At 40.1% G+C, this 24,897-nt stretch overlaps 2 protein-coding genes across 4 annotated transcripts in view; both read right to left on the bottom strand.

Moving 5' to 3' along the window:
- The window catches only part of FBXO11 (F-box protein 11), a 100,298-nt gene extending 99,030 nt beyond the window's left edge, over positions 1 to 1,268 (bottom strand). Inside the window, exon 1 of one of the 2 annotated variants that reach the window (XM_082427690.1) lies at positions 282 to 1,268. In XM_082427690.1, the coding sequence (XP_082283816.1) occupies positions 282 to 516 (235 nt within the window). In that variant the 5' untranslated portion in view covers positions 517 to 1,268. The remainder of the gene's footprint in view (positions 1 to 281) is intronic. The other variant, XM_082427689.1, reaches the window with a different exon arrangement.
- A 129-nt stretch (positions 1,269 to 1,397) lies between these two features.
- LOC309644247 (uncharacterized protein) overlaps positions 1,398 to 24,897 on the bottom strand; it is a 337,219-nt gene continuing 313,719 nt past the window's right edge. For both annotated transcript variants that reach the window (XR_014254303.1, XR_014254304.1), the window contains one exon: positions 1,398 to 19,793. The gene's annotated coding sequence lies outside the window, so the exon portion shown is untranslated. The remainder of the gene's footprint in view (positions 19,794 to 24,897) is intronic.

Raw genomic sequence — 24,897 nt, 5'->3', positions numbered from 1 at the left:
AGAAGCCAGAAGGATGGGTGGGGGGAGAGGGTGCCGAGCCCCCGAAACCAAACAAAGCGCGGCCTGAGCCACAGCCCGGGAGAGTCGGGAAGCCGCGGCTTTTCCTGCCGGCCGGGGCCCAAACCGGGCTGACACTGCGGCACCGGGGGACCCGCCTCCGCTCACCCTCCGTCTCCCACCCCTGGGCGCACAGACCGCCCCCGCCCCGGCTTCCCTTCCCGCGGGTCCCGGTCGGCCAGGCGCCCGACCCGGCGGGCGGCGGGGAGGAAACGTGGCCTTACCCCGCTCGCCGGCGTTGTTCCGCTCCTGGGGCAGCGGTGGAGGCGGCGGTGGCGGCGGCGGAGGCTGCTGCTGCTGCTGCTGCGGCGGCGGCGGAGGCTGCTGCTGCGGCGGCTGCTGCTGGGGCGGCTGCGGCGGCGGCTGCTGCGGGGGTTGCTGCTGCTGCTGCTGTTGCTGCACCGGGCGCGGCCGCGACACTCGCCTGGGTCTCCGGTTGGCGGCTCGGACGGAGTTCATTTGCCGGGCTGAGGTGGCGGCGTCGGCGGAGGGACACACACACGCACACGCACCGCGAGCTCCGGGGCAGGAGAAGGGGGTGGGGAGAGGGGGGAGGAAGGAAAAGGGGTGAGAGGAAGGGGAGATGGTAAGGGCGGAGGAGCGAGCGAGACCCCGAGTCAAGAGAAAGGCCCGCGGAGACAGAGAGAGACCGAGCGAGGCCCTGCGGGCGGGCCTGACGCACGGGGAAGGCCGAAGCCGCCGGGCGGGGCGGCGGCGAGGGACGGAGACAGAAAGACGGGCAAAGCGAGAGAAAGAAAGAAAGGGCGTCCGCCCGCCTGGGGATCCCGAGGCGAAGCGCGGCGTCGGCGGCTGAGGAGACAGACCCCGGTCCCGCCGACTCCCGAGCGGCGTCTCCGTCGGCGGGGGGAGTGGGCGGGCGGGTGAGGAAGGGAGAAGGAGGAGAAGAGAGGGAGAGAAGGGAGGGAGGGAGCAGGGGGCGCCCGGCTCTTTTTTTTTTTTCTCTTCCTCCCCCCCACACCCCCTGAAAGAGATTTCTGAGAGGAATTTTTTCTCTCTTTCTTCGGCCTCTTCTCTCTCCTCCCCCCCTTCTCTCCTCGGCGAAGGGGAAATGAGTGTGAAGGGAGGAGATAGGGGAAAAAAGAGGCGTCGTCGTAACTCCTCCTTAAAGGAGCCTTTCCTTCTCTTCCTCAGCCCCGTCGCCGCTGCTTCTGCTGCTGCTCCGTGGCAGGAGGAGCCATTGACACCGCCGGAGCCGCCACTCGCCCAGTCGGTCCCTCCCCGCCGCGGGGCTGGCTAGGGGCGCGGGGGAGGGCCGCGGGGCGTCGGGGGAGGGGCGAATGGGCGGGGAAGTAGAGGGGCGGGGATTCCGGCAAAGCAGCCAATGGAAGGCGCTCATACAACCTTCGGGCCAATGGGGCCTCTGCTCTTATCGCCAAGTCCCTTCCTTCAACGCCCTGTTTCCTCTCTCGGGTTTCCTCCCTCCCCAGCCAAGGAGGGGGGAAGGAGGAGAGGGGGAGTGTGGTGGGGCGGGTGATAATGGGGAGGTATCAGGGCATATAATAGAGCGGGGGTTGGGTGAAGAGAGCGCTAGTGCGTAGCGATGATTCTGGGAGAGGAGGTGCTCGGAGGAAAGGGCGGGGGCTGCTGATGTAATGGGGAGAAGTGATTAATCCTTCGGTTCGCCGTTTCAACCTCGGCCCCCCCGCCCCCCGCTTGATTTTTTAAAGCGGAAAAAAGAAGTAGAGCGAGGTAGCCAATCTTTGTAACTTGGGTTTTTTGTGGTAGGTAGGTCCAAAGTCTGAGCTGTAGGGAGCGCTAGAGATTCTGTGCCCTTTAGTCAAGCTGAGGGTATTTGCAAACCTTGGAGATCCACTTTACCGAGCTTGGAGCTTGGTAACCGAAGTTTGGAGTCGGTTCCTAATCGTAGTCTAAGAGGAGTCACCCAAATCTTGAAAAGGTTTTGGTCAATAGGCAATAGACCTTTGGTCAATTTACTTTGGAGACGTGGTCTATATAATGTTTGGGGAAATAATATGTGAGAAAAGGAGAGAAGTAAATGTGTTGAGGTTGTGTTTGCTTTTTTTTTTTTTTTTTTTTTTAGATCTCACAAACTCAGAAAAAGAAGAAACCCCAAGGGAAATTATCTTTTGTATCTGTATCTGGTCCCCTCAGCATAATCTCTCCCCAAGGAAAACGTGTTTTTATTCCCTAGCTGCTGTTGTGATGACTGAAAAAGTATCCTTTCTTAATTCTCTCCGCTCTCTTTTGTTTATCACTTTATGGAAATGATAAAACCGGCAGTTTACTGATTCTCTGATTTTCGACCTTTGGGTGATTTCTTTCTCTTTTGAGTTTGATCAGTTGCTGTCTTAGGTTTGAGATGGATGGCTAAGTGGTTACAAAGTACGATAAGGGAAGTAAGGGTGAGGGGGAAAGTGTGTATTTTGGGAGTGAGGAGAGGGGCAGGGAAAGCCAGTATTATTGTGTAGGGTGTTTGAGTTCCGGATTTGATATGTGCCTCTACGCAAAATACTTTACCTTTCTAGGTATCAGGGTCCCCTCACCTTTTAATAAGAATTTACTTTGGATTACATAATTCTGTTTTCAATTTTTTTTAATTCTGTAATTTTGAGATGAGCTCTCTTTGGTCCTGAAAATGGAGAAACTTAGATCTAAGTTTCCTTCTCAAGAAAAAGTTTGAGGAGGGAGACTTAGAAAACAACTGAAGAACTGCAGATTTTTATGGTTGTTAGCAAGGTGCAAATGGGTAAAATTTTAGATTTGGTTCAAATAACTGTAGGGGAAGAAAGGAAAATTACATGCTATCATACATATTATAAGTGGATCCATAATTCTGATTTTTTCTAAAAATTTACTTTTTTTTCAGAAAGCATTTAGTAGTTCCTTATGTGTATCCATTGCTATGTAAGGTGCTATGGGAGATAGCAAAAAGTAAAATAAAATAAAATAAAATGCAAAATTTGGGGCATAGTTTGTATTTTGGTATGGCAGAGGTGATTTAGTTAATTCAGATGTACAAAGAAAACATAGCTTATTGTCTGTAATTTTTATCCTTCTTGAGTCCCCACATTATCTCTTTTCTTTTATAGGTAGATGCTGAATCTTACAGATTTTATTTCCCCACCTCCCTCCCATTCCAGGATATATATGGGAGTTGAGGGATGCTGTATAAGGTATACATAGATGGAGTGTCTGTCACATCTTCGGCATCCTAGATTTCTAAGTTTATTATGACAGTTCTCAGGCATGTGGCAGTAGGATGCCTTATTTTAACAAAACCAGTATATTATGACAATTTTCTGATAGGTGGAAGTAAAGTGTCATGATAAAGGGAGTGCCTTTTTCTAATTCACACAGTTAACTAGTGGGCTGGTAGAAGCCTGAGGGATGGGAAAGCTGACATGACATCAGGGAAAGGCCCTGAGCCATGCATGCCAGTCCTTGTGTCGTCCTTTGGTATGGAGTGTCTGGTATAGTCTGAAAGCAGAACTGTTAGCCTCAGAGATAAAACTACTCATTTTGTCCTTTTGAGAAGTTGTGCTGCTTCCTTTATTGAAGTCCACACTGAACCATTTGCCTTATACACTGCAACCTCTGTACTGACCCCAGGCCTCTGCAGGTCCATTGATCCTCATGATGCTATTCCGTCTTCTCACTGAGACATATGGGAACTTCTGGATTCCCAGAATATCCCACGTAGGCCTTGATGAGCCAGGAGCTTTGCTTCAGGCTCATCTGTTGAGCCACCTCCCTCCACCAATGTTGCATTATCCTCCCTATGTCGTGTTGAACATCCATCCCATAAGCTGAAAGCAGAGTTCCTGGAAGACTCAGCCTCTCACAGGCATGCCCGGAGAAGCAAACCACTATCCCCATTTTTCTTGGATTACCCTATGTCTATAATATGTGAATACTTCAACTATATGCCTCCAATTCTAGTTTTCACGCTGAGAAGGGACAGGCAGTAAGCACACCGGATCTGATTACCTTTTTCTGTCCCCCTTTCTTCTTTCCATCATTTTTTAGGGCTACAAGAGATGGATTTTTCTAACCCAACATTGTAAATCAACTATATTTCAATAAAAACGTTTTAAAAAAGAGGTGGATTTTTATTCTTGTATGACAAGAGCTTTCCTTATGTACCATATCCTCTTCATTCTTGTGATGGCATCTGCTCTGCTCCCTTTTTCAGAGCCGCGATAGCTGATGGAGTGCAACAGAGAAGCTAGTTTAACAATAGTGGAATATCTATTGGGAGATATTAAATATCCTATCCCCATATCACTGGTTCCTACATATTTTTAGTTTATCTTACAGGATTAAATGTTAGAGACTTCTTTGTGAAAAAGTGTTCAAAGCCATCTTAACTTAAAATTGTGGAACTTGGGAGTTGTTAGAATGGGCCTTGGAGATCATTTAATTCTCATTTTTGTATTTGATAGATTAGGAAACAAATTCAAAGAAATGAGGTGACAGAACCAAATCCCATAACTACTTGGTGGCAAAGTTAATACCTGCCAGTCTAGTGCCCTTTCCATTCACAGATATTATAGACTCTTAATTCTTCCAGTGAAAACCTAAACTATTCCGGATGGTTTTAGCCATCGCCAGGTCCACCTGTGTTAGCAGATAATCCTGTCAATTAGCTGCCACAGAAGTTATGTGTGAGAGAGAAAACAGGAGAAAAACTTAAAGGGGATTTTTATTTGGGGTAGGAGTCTTCCAGAATGATTTCAATATACACTTAGCATAATTTCAGAGGACTAAACTCCCTCAGGGTTTGCTCTCTCTTCAAGAATATTTGTGTTTGTTTCTGTTCAACTAATTACTGGTGCTTAACAGGTTAGTGTACTTAAAATTATTTGTTTATAAAACCTATCACAATAGGAGTGTGGAAAAAATAAGCCCTTTCATCATTTTAATACCTGGCAGGTGATATTTACTGTGATTTTTAAATGATAATTTTTACCATTTCAAAGATTCAGCTTCCCTTTTCTCTGTCATTCTGTCATCTAGTCCTAAGCCATCAGCACTCAGTCAGTTACATAAGACACCTGAAAACTGCTCACTCCTTTTATGTCATTTAGGAAATTAGTCTGATCTGAATACGGTTTTCCTGGAGGAATAACCAGCTGTTTAAAATATCCTTGTTAGAGTATGAATGACTTATCTCACTAAGCTGCAAAAATTCATTCTTTAGTACATGCTCAGATAATATTTTATCAGGAAGTGAAAATTAACTTGGAACTAAGGATTTAAATGTAATGTATATGTGGGAAAACCTGGTAAGCATGCAATCAAATGATCCTCATAATAGAGGTTATCTTTAAAAAAAATTATAGAATCTAACTTTAATACCTTTCCCTGTGGAATAATAGAGACATAGCCCTATTAAAAGAAATTAATTATGTTCAAGATTTAGGATGGGCTGTGATAGACTGTTGTAAATCTTTATTTTTGCCTTTTAAAAGGAGAACCCAATTTCGAAGCATTGAGAGATGACTAGGCCAAACAATAAAAGGGTGTTGTATTATGAAAGGACTGGTAAGTGACTGAAGGGTGAGCAGATATGAGTGAAAGACCGTGACGGGGCTCTGCCACTTACTGGCTGTCTGACCTTGGGCAAATTACTTAACCTCTCTGTGCTTCAGTTTCTACATCTGTAAAATCGGTGTGATAATAGTCCTCATTTAATGGAATTGTTGTGAGGATTATGAGATGCTTAGAACAGTGCTTGGTGTGTAGTAGGAGCTCAGTAAACTATTAGCTGTTATTGTCACTGCTGTTGGTATTGATGTTTTTTCAGGCCCTACTTGATGATTTTCAAGATTACACAGGCATTATAAGTAGGGAAGTAGGTATGGCTCTTGTTATAAGGAAATATGTCTAGAAAATGAAGGGTATTAGAAAAATATTTTAAAGTACAGGGAAGACAACACCAAAAGGAAAGAGTCAGGCAGAGCAACAATAGGTAGAGATCAGGCATGGGTGGAAACTGATGGGAGAAGACCTATGCAGGATTGTCTCCACTCAAGCAATATTTGAACTGAGGATCTTGTGGCAGATGCAGAATATTCTGACATTTTTTCACTACGGGAGCCTCTCAAGAGAGAGTCTATGGAGTATGTCAGGAAACAAATGCATGGGCCTAGAAAGAGAAAGAAAGGAAGGAAGGGAGGGAGGGAGGAGGGAAGGAAGCGAAGATAAAAGAATGCAGCTGGAGGTTTATCTGTGTTATTGAAAGAACTGGACCCATTTAAGTAGTATGTTAAAATTTAAACCAGGCCTCAGGACTACCCTGGTGGTGCAGTGGTTAAGAATCCCCCTTCCAATGCAGGGGACACGGGTTTGATCCCTGGAGCCCACACGCCACAACTAGAGAGAAGCCTGCGCGCGGCAACAAAAGATCCCGCGTGCTGCAATGAAGATCCCGCGTGCCGCAACCAAGACCCGACGCAGCCAAATAAATAAATATTAAAAAAAAAAACCCAGCAACTCAGGCTCCATGAAAGGAGTAGGAATTATAGAAAGAAATGGAACAGAAGTGGAAAAAGAAAGGGCAGAAAGTAATACATGAAGTGGCACAAGTCACTCAAGGACTAGAGAATTTGAAAGGTAAAGGAAGAGGGCTTTAGAGGAGCACATGTCAGAGGATATATTAGACCCTCTATGATCCTGAGATTATGGCCTATGCAAACATCAATAGAAGCTTCGGATTCAGGAATTTGTTGAGTGATAATCCAGCTAAGATACATTTCAGGAAAGAGGATCTTGGAAGCAAGGTTAATACACCTAAGGGGTTCTAGAACAGGATACAGTGGCAGCAGCTGTGTCATAAAGTTTAAAAAGACTTGGGGTCCTACTGGAGATGGACAAATACCCTGAGAAGATCAGATATAAGGCTATAAGCGTGGACTGCAGGGTTGCCTATCATCAAATGTGCCATGCTGCATTCACTATGGAAAAGGAAGCTATGTCACTCAACAGAGACCAGGCTCAATTTAACACTGGGCTTCCAGGCCAGAAACACCAGATTCAAAAGGGAAATGGAAACAGAAGTGTTCAAAACATGGGAAGGATATCAAGAGAAAGAAAGAAGATTTGGGTGTGATCTAGTAGACACTGAAGATGCTACCACTGTAAACCTCCCCATGTCTCTGTACCCAGTTGGGCCCTATGCCCATTCTTGAGTTAATCTCTGGCAAGCGTGAGGGGATTACTCTTAGGCCAATCAGAATTGCCCCTGAAGCTTCAGATGTGGTCAGCTGGATGGAGGAGATGTGGGTCCCTTTTTGGGAGAAGGAGGAAGATGTTATGTAGAAAGTCAGCCCTGTCCTTATTAAAAGCAGCTATGTCCTATGTCACAGTTAACCTCTTGATGGGAAATTTATCCCATCTGAATTTAAATTCACGTATAGTAGTTGGAAAACTGACGTGTTCTAATAGGCATCCTGGCATGGCGAAAACCAAAATGATGTTCTCCATTTTTTGTTCCCTGTGCGTTATTCCCCTTCTCCCAGATAACACTTAAGTCTGCTGCAATCTCTAACAGGCAACAGCAACAAGGGTCCATACACTGGGTTCTAGGAATATTATTTTGTTTGCAAAATGCTGTTACTGCAGGAGTCACATTTGCATTTACATTTATGGGACACAAGATATTCGGGTGGATTACTTCCATTTTGATGGTACTGAAGGTGCTACACCCATGGTAATGGAAGAAGGCTCAGAGTGCAGTGGCTGCTGAGGGATTCCAAACCCCAAGGCATTTGAGGGAGAATCTTCTGACAGAGACTGAAAAGATCAGGAAACTAGGGAGAAGAGTAATTGCACTTTACGGTCTTTGGAGTTTAATTTACACTAGGAAGAAGAATTCATTTTGGGCTTGACTTTCTGTGGTAATTTAATAATGGGGAGGGCTTCATATTATTCCATTTTCAACCATTCTTTGTTGTTTTAATTTGGACTTTTAAAAGTATCTTCTCTGTTGACCAGTTTTGGACATTATTAGGCATAATTTCAGATGGGAAATAAACTAGGGAGTGAATTTTTTTTTTTTTTGATAGGTAAGAAGTGGGTTTATTTAGAGAGAAACACACTCCACAGAGAGTGTGGGCCATCTCAGAAGGTGAGAAAAGCCGGGAGTGAATATTTAGCCTAGGGTACAGGACAGCCCTGAAGCTAAATTGATTAATGACCTGTTATGACCCATTACAGAAACTCTTTGGAGAACTAACTTAGCTGTGCATCTCATTGGTCCCAGGAAGTTACAGTGAGGAGCAGTGGTAGTAACTGAAGGAGCTGCTAATCTCTCTCCTAGTTGGACAATCCTGGCTGAACTGCGGTTTGATTATTAAGGCCCTTTGCTAAGGAGAGAATAAATAATGGGGTATGTGGGGTGTTGTGTAGCATCTCTCCTTGCATTTCTGCCAGAGCTCATGAAGGAGGAAACTTCCATCTAAGCTTCTGCCTCTATGTACCCTCTTATTAGATGTTCCATATGGAAGAAGTGACTAGTCTGGTCAGAGACTCTGGGGACACTTCCCTAGAGGGAGGGATCGTGACACTGAAAGACAGTTTCCCTTCTTATAGATCCTAATGCCTGCTATTTCATTTCCTACCCCAGGAGCAGCAGGCTGTTTTGCATATACTTTCTCCATGTAGTAAGCAAATCAGGAGGCGGGGTGGGGGTAAAGGAGTGAGGGTGGACTACTCTGCTAAGGAGGCTTAATCTTCCTCCTTTTCCCTCTTGATTCCTAAATTCGTGGGTCTGGCAGTCCAGTCTCATCACCTGGTCAGGCACCTGGTCAGGTAGGTGGACTTAAGCTCAGCTATTAATACCTAAGAACTTGAGTCTTATTCTTATCCTTAACTCTTACTCTTCTCTCTTCTGGCACACTTGAGGAGGTCACAGGACTTAGATTTGGGACTGGAAAAGCAAGAGGCCTCACTTAGATCTCTTGGTCGCCACCCAGCCTTGACTCAAGCTTCACTTTAAGTTGTATACTTCCTGCTTACTAATAAAATGGTTCTGGGGTTCTCATTGGGACGTAGTACAGGTGTGCATACTTCCTCAGGTAAGCCAGCCAGAAGAAGAGGTGGGGGTAGGATTTGAGTTTGGTATTCTACTCCAAATTTCTAACACAATTTTTGGGAACAGATGGTTATTTTCTACATTTTAAAGCCATGGACATGTCTTACAAGAGGTTGTCTAGCTCAGAAATTCCCAAAAGAAAAATGAAGAAAGAATAAGAACTTCAGAAAAGTTAGAACTATTTTTGTGATATATAAACTAGAAAAAAACAAAAACAAAAGAACTTGTAAATATTCAGTATATTTTGAGTAAGACTTTGTGGCTGTAATTTACCTCTATGCTTGATGAGTAATATTGCTATTCAAGTTCCAGGTGATGTAAAAAATGTAAAATGAAAGACAATTCCAAATAAGTGGAAATATTGTTATATTCAATGCATGTAATAGATTCTTTATTTTAACCATAACGAGCTATACATTTTATATTAATAGAAAATGAATTTTTTTCTGCCCTCAGCTATTTAAAGAATATTAGCTTGAGGGGGTGCCAAGTTTGAGGGGGAAACTTGCTCTTTCCCTCTATCATGTGTCTAGTGTTGCTTAGTTTGTGCCACCTACTGCCCAGCTCTCAAATTCCATGGCTCTTTCTGAAAAAGATAAGCTATTGTAAGGAATGATGAGGGTGGAGAGGTGGACAAGGGTAAAAACTGCAAAGATAAGTAGACCCACTACATACCTATGAGAATGGCCAAAATGCAGAACACTGTCAGCACCAAATGCTGGTAAGGATGTGGAGCAAAAGGAATTCTTATTCATTGCTGGTGGGAATGCAAAATGGTACAGCTTCTTTGAAAGACAGTTTCGCAGTTTTTTACAAAACTAACTATACTCTTACCATATATATGATCCAGCAATCATACTCCTTGGTATTTACCCAAGGGAATTTAAAACTTATGTCCACACAAAAACCTGCACACAGATGTTTATAGCAGCTTTACCCATAATTGACAAAACTTGGAAGCAATCAAGATATCCTTCAGTAGGTGAATGCATAAATATGTGGTATATCCAGGTAATGGAATATTATTCAGCACTAAAAAGAAATGATCTATCAAGCTGTGAAAAGACATAGAGGAACTTTAAATGTACATTAGTAAGTGAAAGAAGCCAATATGGGGACTTCCTGGCAGTCCAGTGGTTAAGACTCCGTGCTTCCAATGCAGGGGGCATGGGTTCGATCCCTCGTCAGAGAACTAAGATCCCACATGCTGCGCGGTGCAGCCAAAAAGAAAAACAAAAGGAAAAAAAAAAAAAAGAAGCCAATAGGAAAAGACTACACACTGTGTGATTCCAACTTTATGATATTCTGAAAAAGTTAAAACTATGGAGATGGTAAGAAGATTAATGGTTGCCAGGAGTTAGGGTGGAGGGAGGGATGAATAGGCAGAGCACATATGATTTTTAGGGCAGTGAAACTACTCTGTGTGATACTATGATGGTGGATTCATGTCATTATATATTTGTCCAAACACATAGAATGTGCAATACCAAGAGTGAACCCTAATGTAAACTATGGACTTTGGGTGATAATGATGTGTCAATGTAGGTTCATCACTTGTAACAAATGTATCACTCTGATGGGGAATGTTAATAATGGGGGAGGCTATGCACCTGTGGAGACAGGGGGTAATGGGAAATATGTATACTTTTTGTTCAATTTTGCTGTGAATCCAAAACTGCTCTAAAGAAGTAAAGTACTAGAAAAAAACGCAAAAAGCAAACTTTTTTTCTAAAGGAGAAAAAAAAATTCTGTTTCCTGTTTTATTTTCCAAAAAAGCTATATTGCCAAACAGATTATCCACACATATGATGGACATTCACTCTCCAAATGCTGCTCTAGAGAGAAAAGGGTGATAAGCCTCATACATGTGTCAACAATGTCAAATGACATTGGCTCTATGGGGCTCCTGCCACTGTCATTTCTATTTAGTGAATCATTAAGGTCAGCACTTAGATTTATTTATAAAATAACTGTTGAGAAAATGTTAGTGTTTTTGTTTACTACACAGCTGGAGAAGGGGCCTTGGTGTGGAGGTCAAGGTTTGGGGATATGAAAACATTGGGGAGTCTTACCCAATCCATTCTCAAAACTTCCCCTCCCCCATTTCAAGACAGCCTCTGACACTAGAAATTTACACTTATGGAAATTGAAAATTAGTGAACTGATCTTTTTGTATAAGTAAAACCCTCCAAGCTACTACTTACCTAGGATCACAAACGAAAGGAGTCAGACTTTTGAAAACAAACAGATCAACAGATTAAACACCCTCTAGAGTTCTAATAGCCCTAGTTAAAAACCCTTAGTTAAAAAGTAAACAATTAAGAGATACTCATCAAAGGTGGATAGCTTTTAGCATAGAAGCTTGTAATTTGGGGGGGTGGGGAGCTGGGGAACACTACTTGCAATCCATCTTGTCCTAACAAGAAGGTAATAGAGCTCTCCAGTCATTTCAGGACTCATTTAAAGGGCCAGGCTTCACCACAGGATATGTATTCTTTGTGATACAGATCATCTTTATTATGTGACTTACTTTAACGAATACTTAACATAAAATTGAGGGTATTTTTGTTTTAAAATATAGTTTGTTATATTCATTAAAGGTCAGAATCCTTTTGGGAAGTAGGCAGGGCAAGGATTGCTCACCTACAAACCAGGTTAGGGTGAACAAATACAACCAGATATTCTTGAAGTCTCCACTGATAAGCCCCTTTTCAAACGCTACTTCTTGAATCTAAATGTTTCCCCCTATTCCCTTTGACTCCAACCTCTAGTGTCCTACCTTTGATGACTTGGATTCTGATCTCTTTTTGTTCCTTACCTTGTTTCCTGTTTGCTGGATCTGCTTCTCCCAAGGTCCTAATCTCTATGTTGTGGACCCTGGGCCAGAAATTTGACCAAGATTTCCTGTTTCCTTGCTTGATAATTTATTTTGGTACTGTAATGAAGTAGAAAAAAACATGAACTTTGCAGTCCAGCAGACGTGGGTTTAAATCCTGACTACACCACTAACTGGTGGTCTGCTTTGGGTAATGCACCTCTCTGAGGATCAGTTTCCTTTTTGGTAAAATGAGGATATTAATGCCCACCTTAAACTATGGTTGTGATTGGAAGTAGATAGTGGAGATGGTTGCACAACATTGTGTCACTGAATTGTGCAGTTAAAAATGGTTAAAATGTGATATTTCATGTTATGTATATTTTACCACAATTTTAAAAAAAGAAAAAAACATGGTTGTGAGTATTAGTCTCTGTGGAACCTCCATTACAATGCCTGGCACATAGTGGGCTCTCAACCAGTAACAGCTGTACAGCATAGAATATTTTACGTTGCAAGTAACAAAAAAGCACAACTCAAACTGTTTTAAACAATAAAGGAATGTACTGATTCATGAAATTGAAAGTCCAGAGGTAAGGCAGGCTTTTGGGTTAGTTTGTCATTCAGGACCGTTTCTCTAGGTCTTCAGTCACTACAGGCTCAGCTGTATCACTAAGGGCTCAGAGTCTTTCCATCTTTCTCTGTCTTCCACAGTGACACCTTTATCCTAAAGCCAGCAACTCTCATGATCACAAGATGGCTGCAAGCAGACCCCCAAAGTACATGTTCCCTCATCCACATCTAGAGAGAATGATTTCCATCAGTCCAGCAAGTATCCTGATATTCACTTGTTTAAATCTGAAAGATGTGCATGGGAATATGGAATGTGATGGTTGGCTTGAACTAACCAGGGAGTAGGTCAACTTCTCTGGAAGCACATGGACTGCATGGGGAGGGGTGGATTTCTCAAATGAAGATCAAGGTACTGTGGAGGAAAAAAGGCAGGGGTAAGACACTGAGCAGGCAACCAACAAAAGTCCACTTTCGTAGCTATTATTATTATTATTGGCTTTCTTGGCCCATAGCCCTTGGCTCTTGGCTATTTCTTTAAAAATCATTACAAAAACAAAAACTAAGAGAGCTCTTATTTTGAGTAAGTGTATTCTTTCTAGCAAAGGAAAATCAATACATATAAAACTAAGTTTAATTTAACTGGGTGTTAGGCATCTGGAACACTAGCAAACAACAAAATGCACTGAATGAAAGGGTTTAACAGGAATGAACGTCAGGGATAGAAAGCAGGAGGGAGCTAAAGAGATGGTGACTTGCCAAAGTGTCAAACCCAGAAGGGTGAGGTTAATTATTGGAGTCAGGTTAGAAGCCATGACCTGGGTCAGGACAAAGGGGACCAGTTAACAAGGGGATGGGGCATTACCCAAAGCAGAGTTGACAGAAGAAAAATCTGATGGAAACTTGATTTTGACTGCTCTGCCTACACCTTTGTGGCTTCTACCTGCCCATCTATGAGATTCTTCTTTCTCTTTTTGATCCATCTAATGACTTGCCAGTTTCTGCCAATTTTATTTCTGTGCCTTCTGCCAAGAAGGTTCTTCTGTATTCCTTTGCTGCACTTCATCTGGCTAATTCCTGCTCTTTGGTTGAGACTTTACATTCCAGTACACCACTGCTGTCCTATCTCCCACCCCCAAGACACACACCACAGGCTGATTTAAATAATCCTGTTTGGTATCTAACAATACCCATAATCAATACCAAGTAGCCTACTGATTTGTTTCCTTGTCTGGTCTCAATCCCTGACTGCTGTCCCCCCATCACATGAAAGCTTCTGAAGAGAGGAACTTTACCTTAGTTACCTTTGGTTCCATGACACCCAGAACAGTGCCTGACACATAGTAGGAGCTCAATGAATGAAGGAGGCAATTCCTTTGTTTACCAGCTGACATCCTCTTACCCGGGGCTTAAGAAATAGAACAACACATAAAAACCAAAATGTTCTCTACCTAGAAAGGAGGTGGGAATGAGGAAGACAGACGTTAAAGATGTTTTGTAGCAGTTTGTCCCTCTTAGATTTTGGAAGTGCTGAAGACAGATTCAAAACTGCCAAGAAGGTCCAGAATGCCTCTTTTCCTTTTCTAGTCTCCATTTTCAAACACTGTTCCTATTCCCAAACTGTTAAAGAATATTTATTTTCCCTATTTAGTCACAGAGCATTCATGATTTTTATGCTGGTTTTTCCAGTTAGAGAATCAGGATGCGATTATTACATGAAAGTGACCATTGTAATATTTCAGACTTACAAACACTAGTTATTGGCATTTACAGAGTGAAGCAAGCCACCTGGACTAAATACCAGGTGCTCAGTAAGTGTACTGTAATACCTCATTCCTGGTTACAAAGAGCTCATATGACCTTTATGTAGGGAATTTGTTTTCTGTTTAATTTATTTTTTCATTCTGAAATAGAGATTCATCTATTATAGGAAAGGAGCCAATTACTGGGTAAACGCAATAACACCTAGTGACTATACCCGCTGGTATTTAGTCTCAAAACATTTTGCATTTCTTAGCACATAGAATTAACAATATTTTAATATTCCACTAAAATGAGATTAAATATAATTTTAAATGTTCCAGGAGATAGAATACTCAGCCCTGTTTCTCAAGAAGGCTAACTGAAAGGCCCTGCGTTGCCTGGTGGTTAGGTTTTGATAATAAGCTAAGGGAAGGAAGTTATAGAAGTGAGGGCTCACCTTAATCACTTTCTGTAGTTTTCTGGTTTTTTATGATTATTTGGAAGCAGAGCCAGCTGCAGGCAAATTTCCTGATGTAATGTGTCTTTAAGGCCAACCCCTGCCTGACCCTTGATGACTGCTCTCAAGCCCCTTTCTCCCCACTCTTGGTGTCCTTCCTGTTAGGTCCTCATCCTCTCATGCTACGCCTTTACGACCAGAGCTGGGGCCACCATGCTGTTTCTACATAATGACCCACATGTACACCTTTCTCTGGCTCCTGTTGCTCCCCACAGCCTCCCATGAGAATTGTAATAACTTTCTTAATTCTAAAGTGCGCTTTCAGAAAATCCTAGTTAAGTGTTTTCTCAATTCCAAGACATACTCCTTCCTCACCCACCCACCCCCACACACACCCATTTCAATGTTTCTGAAATTTGAATTAATTTTACAGTCTTTTTTTTTTTTCTCCTAAAAACGTGCTTACTACATTTTTGGTCAATCCTAAATCAAAAGTGTCTTAGAATTGGAGAGATGTAGTATGAATGTACCTTACTGGAAAGAAGTTTTTTCAAGAGTCTGAAAATATTGCTACGTGTGGAGATTTGAGCTATCACACAGTTAATTCAAACAGACAAAGGGCTTTGGGGTAGGAATATATGAATAGTTTCAACAAAACAAACTAATTGTTAGTTGGTTATGTGGACTAACTCTCAACCAGATAGTTATCCCCTCACCTTTTTACATTTTCTAGTTTGGGATGGATGTAAAGGAAATAGGAAGCTAAATGTCTCCATCATATAAAAGATAGAGGATCTTAAACTTTCTTTCTACACAAGTTGTCCTAAAGCCTAATATTTGTGTTGAACAAAAAACTAGGGTTATAAACAGAACTCTACACAGAATAAACTTGATATGGATGACCAGTTATCTCCAACCACCCCTAAGGTTTTCCCTGAAAAGACTGTAACTTGATCTCATCTATTCTTGCTAAAGAGATGATGGCTGTTTTGGTCACTGGTCTGTGAAAAGGGGAAGAGTGTCAATACAATCATGAATGCACGTGGTTCCTGCTTTGGGTAAAATGTTCTGAGGTATTTGAGCTCCATTTGTGATGTCCAGCATAATTATACAATGTTTTTCTAAAATATATGGGGAAAGACAATTACAAGTTGAATCAAAGCAGTATTCCAGTTATCCCCATCTAAACACTTAGTTGTTAAAATTAAGAATAAAATGGAAATTTTGAGAACATGCTTGTCCCTAACATTTCTAGTACCCAGGAGTACAAGTAGAGGGCTACATACAATAGGTCTAAATCATTAAATGTTATAAATCAAGCTAAAAATAAATATATAATTAAATAAGTGTTCTATCCACTTTCCTTGACAAAAAATTTTTTTAATGTATAAAGCAATGTTTTTTATACGACTGAAAGCTAAACAGCAAAAATGACTGGGCTTAATATTGTGTATTTGCATGTTCTATTGATGGACTGGTGACGTTTGGATGAGGTATAAGATAAAGACATCCATAATTATAAATTATCATATACTTATTCTATACATTTTATTTTTTTTCAGGAAAATCATTAATTATAATGTTATCATATATTTAATTTGTATTCTGTTAACACTAATAGCAAAATAGACAACTTCTCTTGAATCAATGTATTTAGTTTTTTGTTTAAATTTTTATCATGGAAAAACCCAAATGTTTACAAATGCAAATATAAAGAATCCCATGTACCTATCATCCAACTTCAACAAGTATTAACTCTTGGTCAATGTTGGTTTATCTATACTCCCCAACTCTATCCAATTATATTGAAGCAAATCCTAGACATATCATTTTATTCATGAATGTATCAATATGTATCTTTAGAAAAGAGGACGTCTTAAAAATTAACCTTAATACTATTTTCATGTGAAAAATAGTTCCTTAATAGTAGATGTTTTTAAAATTTGGTTCAGTAGAATTGGAGAAATTTTATTCTTCTGAGGCAGTAGCAACTGAAATTGTCAATAAAATTTCTAAATCAGTATTTGCATTTGGAAATGAACCATGAATTTTACATATTACGTTCAAACATTTCAATGCATTTGCAATGATATCATTATTACAGAAGATACTAGAAATTTTTTATTTTATCATATAAATCCTGTCACATGATTTTTTTCACCAGCCTTTAAGCAATATCTATATCCATAAAGTGCTAAGTTCCTCTTTCAAATTTTTAAATGTTAGGATATAATTAAAAAAACAAAAAGAAAAATATGTGGTTCAATTTGTTCAAATCTCTCTTCATAGGAGACTATACCTCACTTAGAATGTTTAGGAAGTAGTATATATATGCGTGTATATACACACACAAATTTATATATATTTATATATTTATACATGTGATTATTATATAGATATATATTTGAATTTGAATGTCTTCATAATCATGTAAACATTTTTATTTCCGTGTTCCAATTTTCTTTTATTTTACTGGATTATCACTTTTGTTGTATGTGTCACATTTAGTATCTTTCTATTTAGGAAAATCATTTTCCCTAAAAAATTTTTAAGTTTTTTTTTTTTTAAGTTAATTAATTTATTTATTTTTATATTTATTTTTGGCTGTGTTGGGTCTTCGTTTCTGTGCGAGGGCTTTCTCTAGTTGCGGCAAGCCGGGGCCACTCTTCATCGCGGTGCGCGGGCCTCTCACTATCGCGGCCTCTCTTGTTGCGGAGCACAGGCTCCAGACGCGCAGGCTCAGTAGTTGTGGCTCACGGGCCTAGTTGCTCCGCGGCATGTGGGATCTTCCCAGACGAGGGCTTGAACTCGCGTCCCCTGCATTGGCAGGCAGACTCTCAACCACTGCGCCACCAGGGAAGCCCTAAGTATTTTAAATTATTTAAAAAGTGAAGTAGGCAAACTTAGATCTGTTTGTATCTTTTGTAAATGTTTGCTAACATCATTAATAGCAAGCAACAGTCCATACCAAATAACTGTGGTTAGCACAAAATAAAAACTATTTTCCGCCACAGACCATAATTCCTTATTTATCTGAGGATCTTCTGTTGTTTCACTTAGCTATTCTAGTACAGCTCACTCTCTTGTCTAAATTAAATCTAACTGCTCTAACAGTATTTAAATGGCATCTCCATTTTTAACTCAGAGCGGCTGTGAGGTCAAATTTGATGTGTTTAATCAGGATGATCCATTTTGGCTCAGATCCAGAAAATATTGTATATAATCTCTGAATCACTCCAAAGAATGTTGTTGCTATTGTCAGAGATGAGGCCATATCCTCTAGGAACATGTTGATAGATATTTAATAAACTTGTATGCGTTTGTGTTTATGATATGCAGGGCCCTCTGAAGCAAGGGCTCCTCTTGCTTGAGTCTAATATTGGCATTGCAGACTAATAATAAATGTATGTATTAATAATACGTTATAATATGCATTTGCTAGATTTTTTGAAGTGCTTTCACATTTATGATGTCTTTTGATCTGCACAATAACCTATGGACTAGATAGAGCAATTAGAGATGAGAAACAGAAGTCTAGAGAGGTGAAGTGATTTATCTAAAATTACACATCTAATTAGTGGTAGAGCTAAGAGTAGCACCTAGGTCTCCATGCACAGGTCTTTCTGTTGCACTATGTTATACCATGTTGCCTCCTCAATGTTTCTAAAACAAAGAGAACTGGCAGTTGGACAAGTTACATTGCAACACTTTTCATTCCTTAAAACCCTTTGGATTTTAGAAGAGAAAACAAATATAGGATGATAAATGAAAAAAAGCCATGTGCTCTTTCATATCTGATAAATCCATGTGGGATCAATATATATTTACTGACCAATGTTTCAGAAACTAGAGATTTATCTCCTTCCAGGCAAAGGTTCACTTGAGTAATACAGACTAAATCTTTGGAAGGGTGAGGATCATATTCCTTAACCTGCACATGAGGTACTAAGGACAGCTCTGAGAACATAAACTTTGGGAACATCTTCTAAGAGCCAGGGAGTTTTGGAATGCTACTTCTTAATGCAATATACAGCACCTAGAGGTACAAAACATTAGTAGAAAAATGAATGTAATCCTCTTTTAATCATGCAAGCCAGATTTCCTGCTGATTTTCCTGTACAGTTTGCTCAGGACTGCCTTGGTGCCTCTGCCCTCTGCTCATATAGACCCAAGACTTCAAGTGCTTGATGAAATACTTTTTTTTTTTTTAATAAATTTATTAATTTATTTAATTTTGGCTGCTTTGGGTCTTCATTGCTGTGAGTGGGCTTTCTCTAGTTGTGGCAGGCGGGGGCTATTCTTTGTGGTGGTGCATGGGTTTCTCATTGTGGTGGCTTCTCTTGTTGTGGAGCCCGGGCTCTAGGCATGCGGGCTTCAGTAGTTGCAGCACGTGGGCTCAGTAGTTGTGGTTCACAGACACTAGAGCACAGGCTCAGTAGTTGTGGTGCACTGGCTTAGTTGTTCCATAGCATGTGGGATCTTCCCGGACCAGGGCGCAAACCTGTGTTCCCTGCATTGGCAGGCGAATTCTTAACCACTGTGCCACCAGGGAAGTCCTTGAAATCCTTTTTTTCTCTCCAATTCTTAGCACTTTTGAATTTAGGATGCATCTTACAGTCAATAGCATCTTTGATGACATAGAACATAGCGAGCTGTTAATGATGGTTACTTCTGGTGAATTCTGTATTGCTTGCACTCTCTACAATAAGAATGCATAATTTTTATAATGAAAACAAATTAAAAAAAATTTTAGACCCCAAATCCTATGTGGTTTATACGCCCTATCTCTAATACTTAAAGAATACCAAGGATGTAATGACAGTAATTAACATTTCTAAGGTTTTATGTTCATAATGGATTTTGTAAGCCCTTACATGCGAGCAGTAGTCTTGATACTTCTGAGATATTCCTCACAGCAGTCAACTGTGAATTGTCCATGATGGAAACACTCCTTAGAGCTCCCTCGTACTCACCATATTGTATTGTAATTGTCTGTTTCTTGGTCATTTTTTCCACCCAGGTGAGAGCTCCTTGAGGGCAGGAACAGTGTCCATTCATTTTTGTGTCTCCAGCGCCTAACACAGAGCCGAGACCATCAAGTTCGTAAAACAAATGACTGAATGAAAGACCTGTAGGTACTCAATATTTTTTTGAATGTTATTTCCACCTACACAATTTAACAGTTTACCTCTGGAGATGGTAATGATTCTCTGCTAGGATATGGCTTGTTCTTTTATCCTTTGTGGCTGGTGAATGCAAGGCACAAGCAGGAAGTGTTGTTTTTTAAAAGTGTCTCTGTATTCTCTCCTCAGGCATATACAGCTTTAGCTTTCTGTTATCAAATTTGTTAATCTACCTAATTCTTGTGTAAGCAGGTAAAGAAAATTACTTTCCAACTTGCTACTAAATTAAATATCTTACTGAGACAGGTTGTGAATAGGGGAAGTTTAAAATATTTTTTCTTATTACTTAAATCAGAAGAAAAAAATCTACCAATGAAAATTTCTCATCTGGTCTCTAAATTATGGTATCATGTTTATATAGAGGAAGTCTATTTGGGAGAGTGTTCTCAGTTCCTAAAGCTCAATAATGAAGGACTGAGCTTTTTTTTTTTTTAATAAAATTTGGTACATGAATAAAAATAAAAATATTTGGCAACTCATGCAATGGGAGAAAACGTGCAAATCATATCTTTGACAAGGGATTTACTTCCAGAATATATAAAGAACACATACACCTCAATACTATCAAAAACCCCAGACAACCCAATTAAAAAATGGGCAAAGGACTTGAATAGACATTTTTCTAAAGAGGATAAAACAGATGGTCAATAGGCACATAAAAATGCTCAATATCACTAATAGCAGGAAAATACGAATCAAAACCACGATGAGATACCACTTCACAACCATTAGAATGGTTCTTATATACGTTTAGTATATAAGAAAATACCAAGTGTTGGTGGGGATGTAAGAGAAATTAGAACGTTTTTGCACTGTTGGTAGGAATGTAAAATGGTGCAGCCTCTGTGGAAAAAAGTATGGAAATCCCTCAAAATATTAAATATGGAATTACCATATGATCCAGGAATTCCACTACTCGGTGTATACCCAGAAGAATTGAAAGGGGGGGACTTGAACAGATATTTGTACACCAATGTTCATAGCAGCATTATTTACAATAGCCAAAAGGGAGAAACAACCCAAATGTCCACTAACAGATGAATGGATAAACAAAATATGGTTTATATATACAATGAAATATTATTCAGTCTTAAAAAGGAAGGAGATTCCAATACATGCTACAACATGGATGAACCTTGAAAATGGCATGCTAAGTAAAATAAGCCAGACACAAAAGGACAAATATTGTGTGATTCACTTGTATCACTATTTAGAGTAGACAAATTCATAGAGACAGAAAATAGACTAGTGGTTGCCAGGGGTGGAGAAGAGGGAGGTATGGGGTGTTATTGTTTAATGGGTAGAGTCTAAATTTTGGGATGATGAAAAAATTCTGGAGAAGGATTATGTTGATGGTTGCACAACATTGTGAATGTACTTAATGCCACTGAACTGTATACCTAAATTGGTTGAAATGGTAAATTATTATATATTTTTATACATAATATATATTTATATATATAACAACACACACAAAAACTTGACATTTACTTAGCATTTTTTAAAAAGCACTTTCACTTGCAGTAACCTCACAGCAACCTTGAGAGATGGGCAGGGCAGTTATTATTCTCATTTTACAGATAAGGAAATAAACTTTATTTGGTTTAAGTAAATAGCTAAGGGACACAAAACTAATAGGTGTCAGGGTCAGAATTAGGACCCGGAACCCCAGTCCCTTGCTCTTTCTTCTATACCAAACTGCCTTTCACAGAAGTGTTCTTGAACCCTGATAACTGACACTGACATTGAATTCACTGGCAAAGGCCCAACTTTCACTTGGAATGCACATATAAAGCCTGATTCCAAAGAACAGTCTTGAAAGGGCTTTCTGGAGAATGTGGGCAAAACAACAGGCACAGAAATCATTAACAACATGTACCTTTCCCCCATCACAACAATAATATTGTGAAGGGAAAGACAGAAATATGAGAACTGAAGCAACAGTCAGGAAATGCTCAATTGTTAATTTATTATCACAGCTCTGGTTCCTTTCTAAACAATTCTTAAGGGGCAATGCCTTGTTAGACAGGGATTTTTATTTTGTCAAATATTCTTCAAAGTTCATTTGTAGGCTGTAAGATAATTCTTGAGAATGTTTTTAGTGTGGTTAAAAGGAGTTTTATAGTTGCCACGTAATATAATTTGACCTGTATCTGATAGCCTCTTTGAAAAATAGTAATGATTTAAAAAAATACAGACGTGAAGAATAACAGACTTTTATTATACAACTGTGTGTTTGCATTGTTAATTCAGTCCCGTTCAATCTTTCCAGTAAATTAATGACGGCTAAGAATCAGAAGGGACCGTAAAGCAAAAACTGCAGAGGAGTCACAGCCAGCTCTTCTTTAAAAATGGAATGCTGACTTTTATTTTTAAGTATTCAACAAACAGTCCTGAAGCACATCCTCAAGAATCTTAATCATAGGGACTTCCCTGGTGGGGCAGTGGTTAAGAATCCGCCTGCCAATGCAGGGGACAAAGGTTCAAGCCCTGGTCTGGGTAGATCCCACATGCCACGGAGCAACTAAGCCCATGCATCACAACTACTGAGCCTGCACTCTAGAGCCTGCGAGCCACAACTACTGAGCCCGTGTGCCACAACTACTGAAGCCCAGCCACCTAGAGCCCGTGCTCCGCAAGAAGAGAAGCCACCGCAATGAGAAGCCCGTGCACCGCAATGAAGAGTAGCCCCTGCTCGCTGCAACTAGAGAAAGCCCGCCCACAGCAATGAAAACCCAACTGCAGCCAAAAAATAAATAAATAAAAATAAATAAATTAAAACAAAACAAAACAATGCGAATGTTCTTAATGCCACTGAACTGTACATTTAAAAATTATTTAAAGAAAAAAAGAATCTTAATCATATATTGGTGGTGGACTATGAAGTTTTGTTTTGTGTACTGGAGAAGAAAAATGTCTCATAATATTAATATATTCTAGTGTTTTCAGGTTGTTTTTATGGCAGGCTGAGAGCTGAAATTTTGTGGTGGCAAAAAAGTTTGGAAATTTAAGATATAATAATAATTATAGAAAGACACCCCCCCAAAATTCAAAATTTTAATAGTGATTTCCATGGACTATAGGGGTGATTCTCCACTCCCATGTGACCATACTACTCCTTTTCAGTATTTTCCATATTATCTACTATGAACATGTCTTATATCTATAGTGGAGTAAAATAAAATTTATTTTAAAATAATGGTAATCTTGCAGGCCAGGTCACTGGCCAGTTGTCTTTTTGATTAAAATTAACTGAAAGGAATCAAAAGTTAAACAATGTGTTCCCTGCCTTTCAAAGGGACAAATATAATATTAGAAGAGAAGAGTGAGGTCCAATAGAGTTAAGGGCTTGGGTTAAGTTCACCCAACTGGCCAGGAACAGAACAACAAGTAAACCCGACCTACCCTGCTAGTAGGGAGGTGGTTTAGTGGAGAGGATTGGTAGGTCTACACAGCCTACATTCTGCCTGGTGATTCTGATATACTGGTACACCATATTTATCTATGGTTTGATAAGCTTGCTTGTAATTAAAGAAACTCCTATATCACAGAAATACAGTTCATTGACTCTGAAGCATCTTTTGCATTAATGATTTAAGATCTTAATTCATGGACTGCAAATGAATCATGGCTGCAACCACAATGAGTTTCCACACGCATTTTGTAAAATTAAAGTATCATTACATCTTATCATCCATGTGTGCATTTTTTTTTCCATGTGTGCATTTTTACAGTACCTATCACCAAGGATGTCTTGCTGGTACCTTTGGGACCCCTCCACTCATCCCCAATCTCATTTCAGTTATGGCCTCATTTAGCCTCTTCCTTCTCTTGGTTTAGTTATTGCTAAATCCTGTGATTGTAGGTCTTAGTTTTGACTGTGACTCTCACTTCCTTAAAGTTGGCTGCTAGTTCCCTTTACATGACACAACAGATCAATAACGATATCTACCATTTATTGAGTTCATACCATGTACCAGTCACTTTATACCTAATATTTCTCATCCATGACGTAAATTCTGACTACTTCTGCAATTTCCTTGTCAACTGCTCCCTGATTGCACCCTATATTGTAACTCAGAAGTCGATAAACTATAGTCCGAGGACTATACCTGGCCTGCTACCTGTTTGTATGGCCTGTGAGCTAAGAATGTTTTTTACGTATTTAAATGGGTGAAAAGAATCAAAAGATGAGTAATACTTTGTGACGCATGAAAATTATGTTAAATTCAACTTCTAGTGTCCATAAATAAATTTTCATTTGAACCCAGCCACCCTCATTCATTTAGGTGTTGTCTATGGCTGCTTTTGTGCTATGATGGCAGAGTTGAGTAGTTATGACAGAGACCATATGACCCACAAAACATTTATCTAAATATATGTCTAAATGTTTAAAATATTTATCTGGCTCTTTACAGAAAAGTTTGTCAACTCCTGTCTAACTTAACCAAACTACTTTCTGTCCTTACATTCTTGTCCTCATGTATGTTTTCCCCTCTGTCTGGAATGTTTTCTTTTATTTCTTTATTCCTCTTTAGTCCCTTTTATATCCTCATTCTCTCTGGGTGATTTTATCCAAACTCATGGTGTTGAATTCGATCTATATGTTGACAGTGCCCAAATTTATGTCTCCATACCCAACCTCTGTCCTGAACTCCAGACCCAAATATACAACTGTTTGATATCTCTAGTTAGATAGCATAAACATCTCAAACCAAACATGTTCAAAGTTGAATTCTAGATCTATTCTCCTAAACCAACTCCTTCTAGTCTGCCCCATTTCAGTTGATGGCAACTCCGTCTTGGTAGTTGGTCAGGCCAAAAACTTTGGTGCTTTTCTGCTTTCTTTGTTTGTCTCACATTTCACATCCAATCTGTCAACAAATCATGTTGGCTCTACCTTCAAAATATATCCAGAATTTGACTATTTCTCGCCTCCCCCCTTGCCACCATGCTGGTCCAAACTACCATCTTTCATCTGGACTACTGCAATGAC

The sequence above is a fragment of the Balaenoptera physalus genome (assembly GCF_965194825.1).
Source record: "Balaenoptera physalus genome assembly, chromosome: 15".
Lineage (NCBI taxonomy): Eukaryota > Metazoa > Chordata > Mammalia > Artiodactyla > Balaenopteridae > Balaenoptera > Balaenoptera physalus.
Note: the sequence above shows the minus strand (reverse complement) of the source record. Positions and strands in the feature narration are given on the sequence as shown.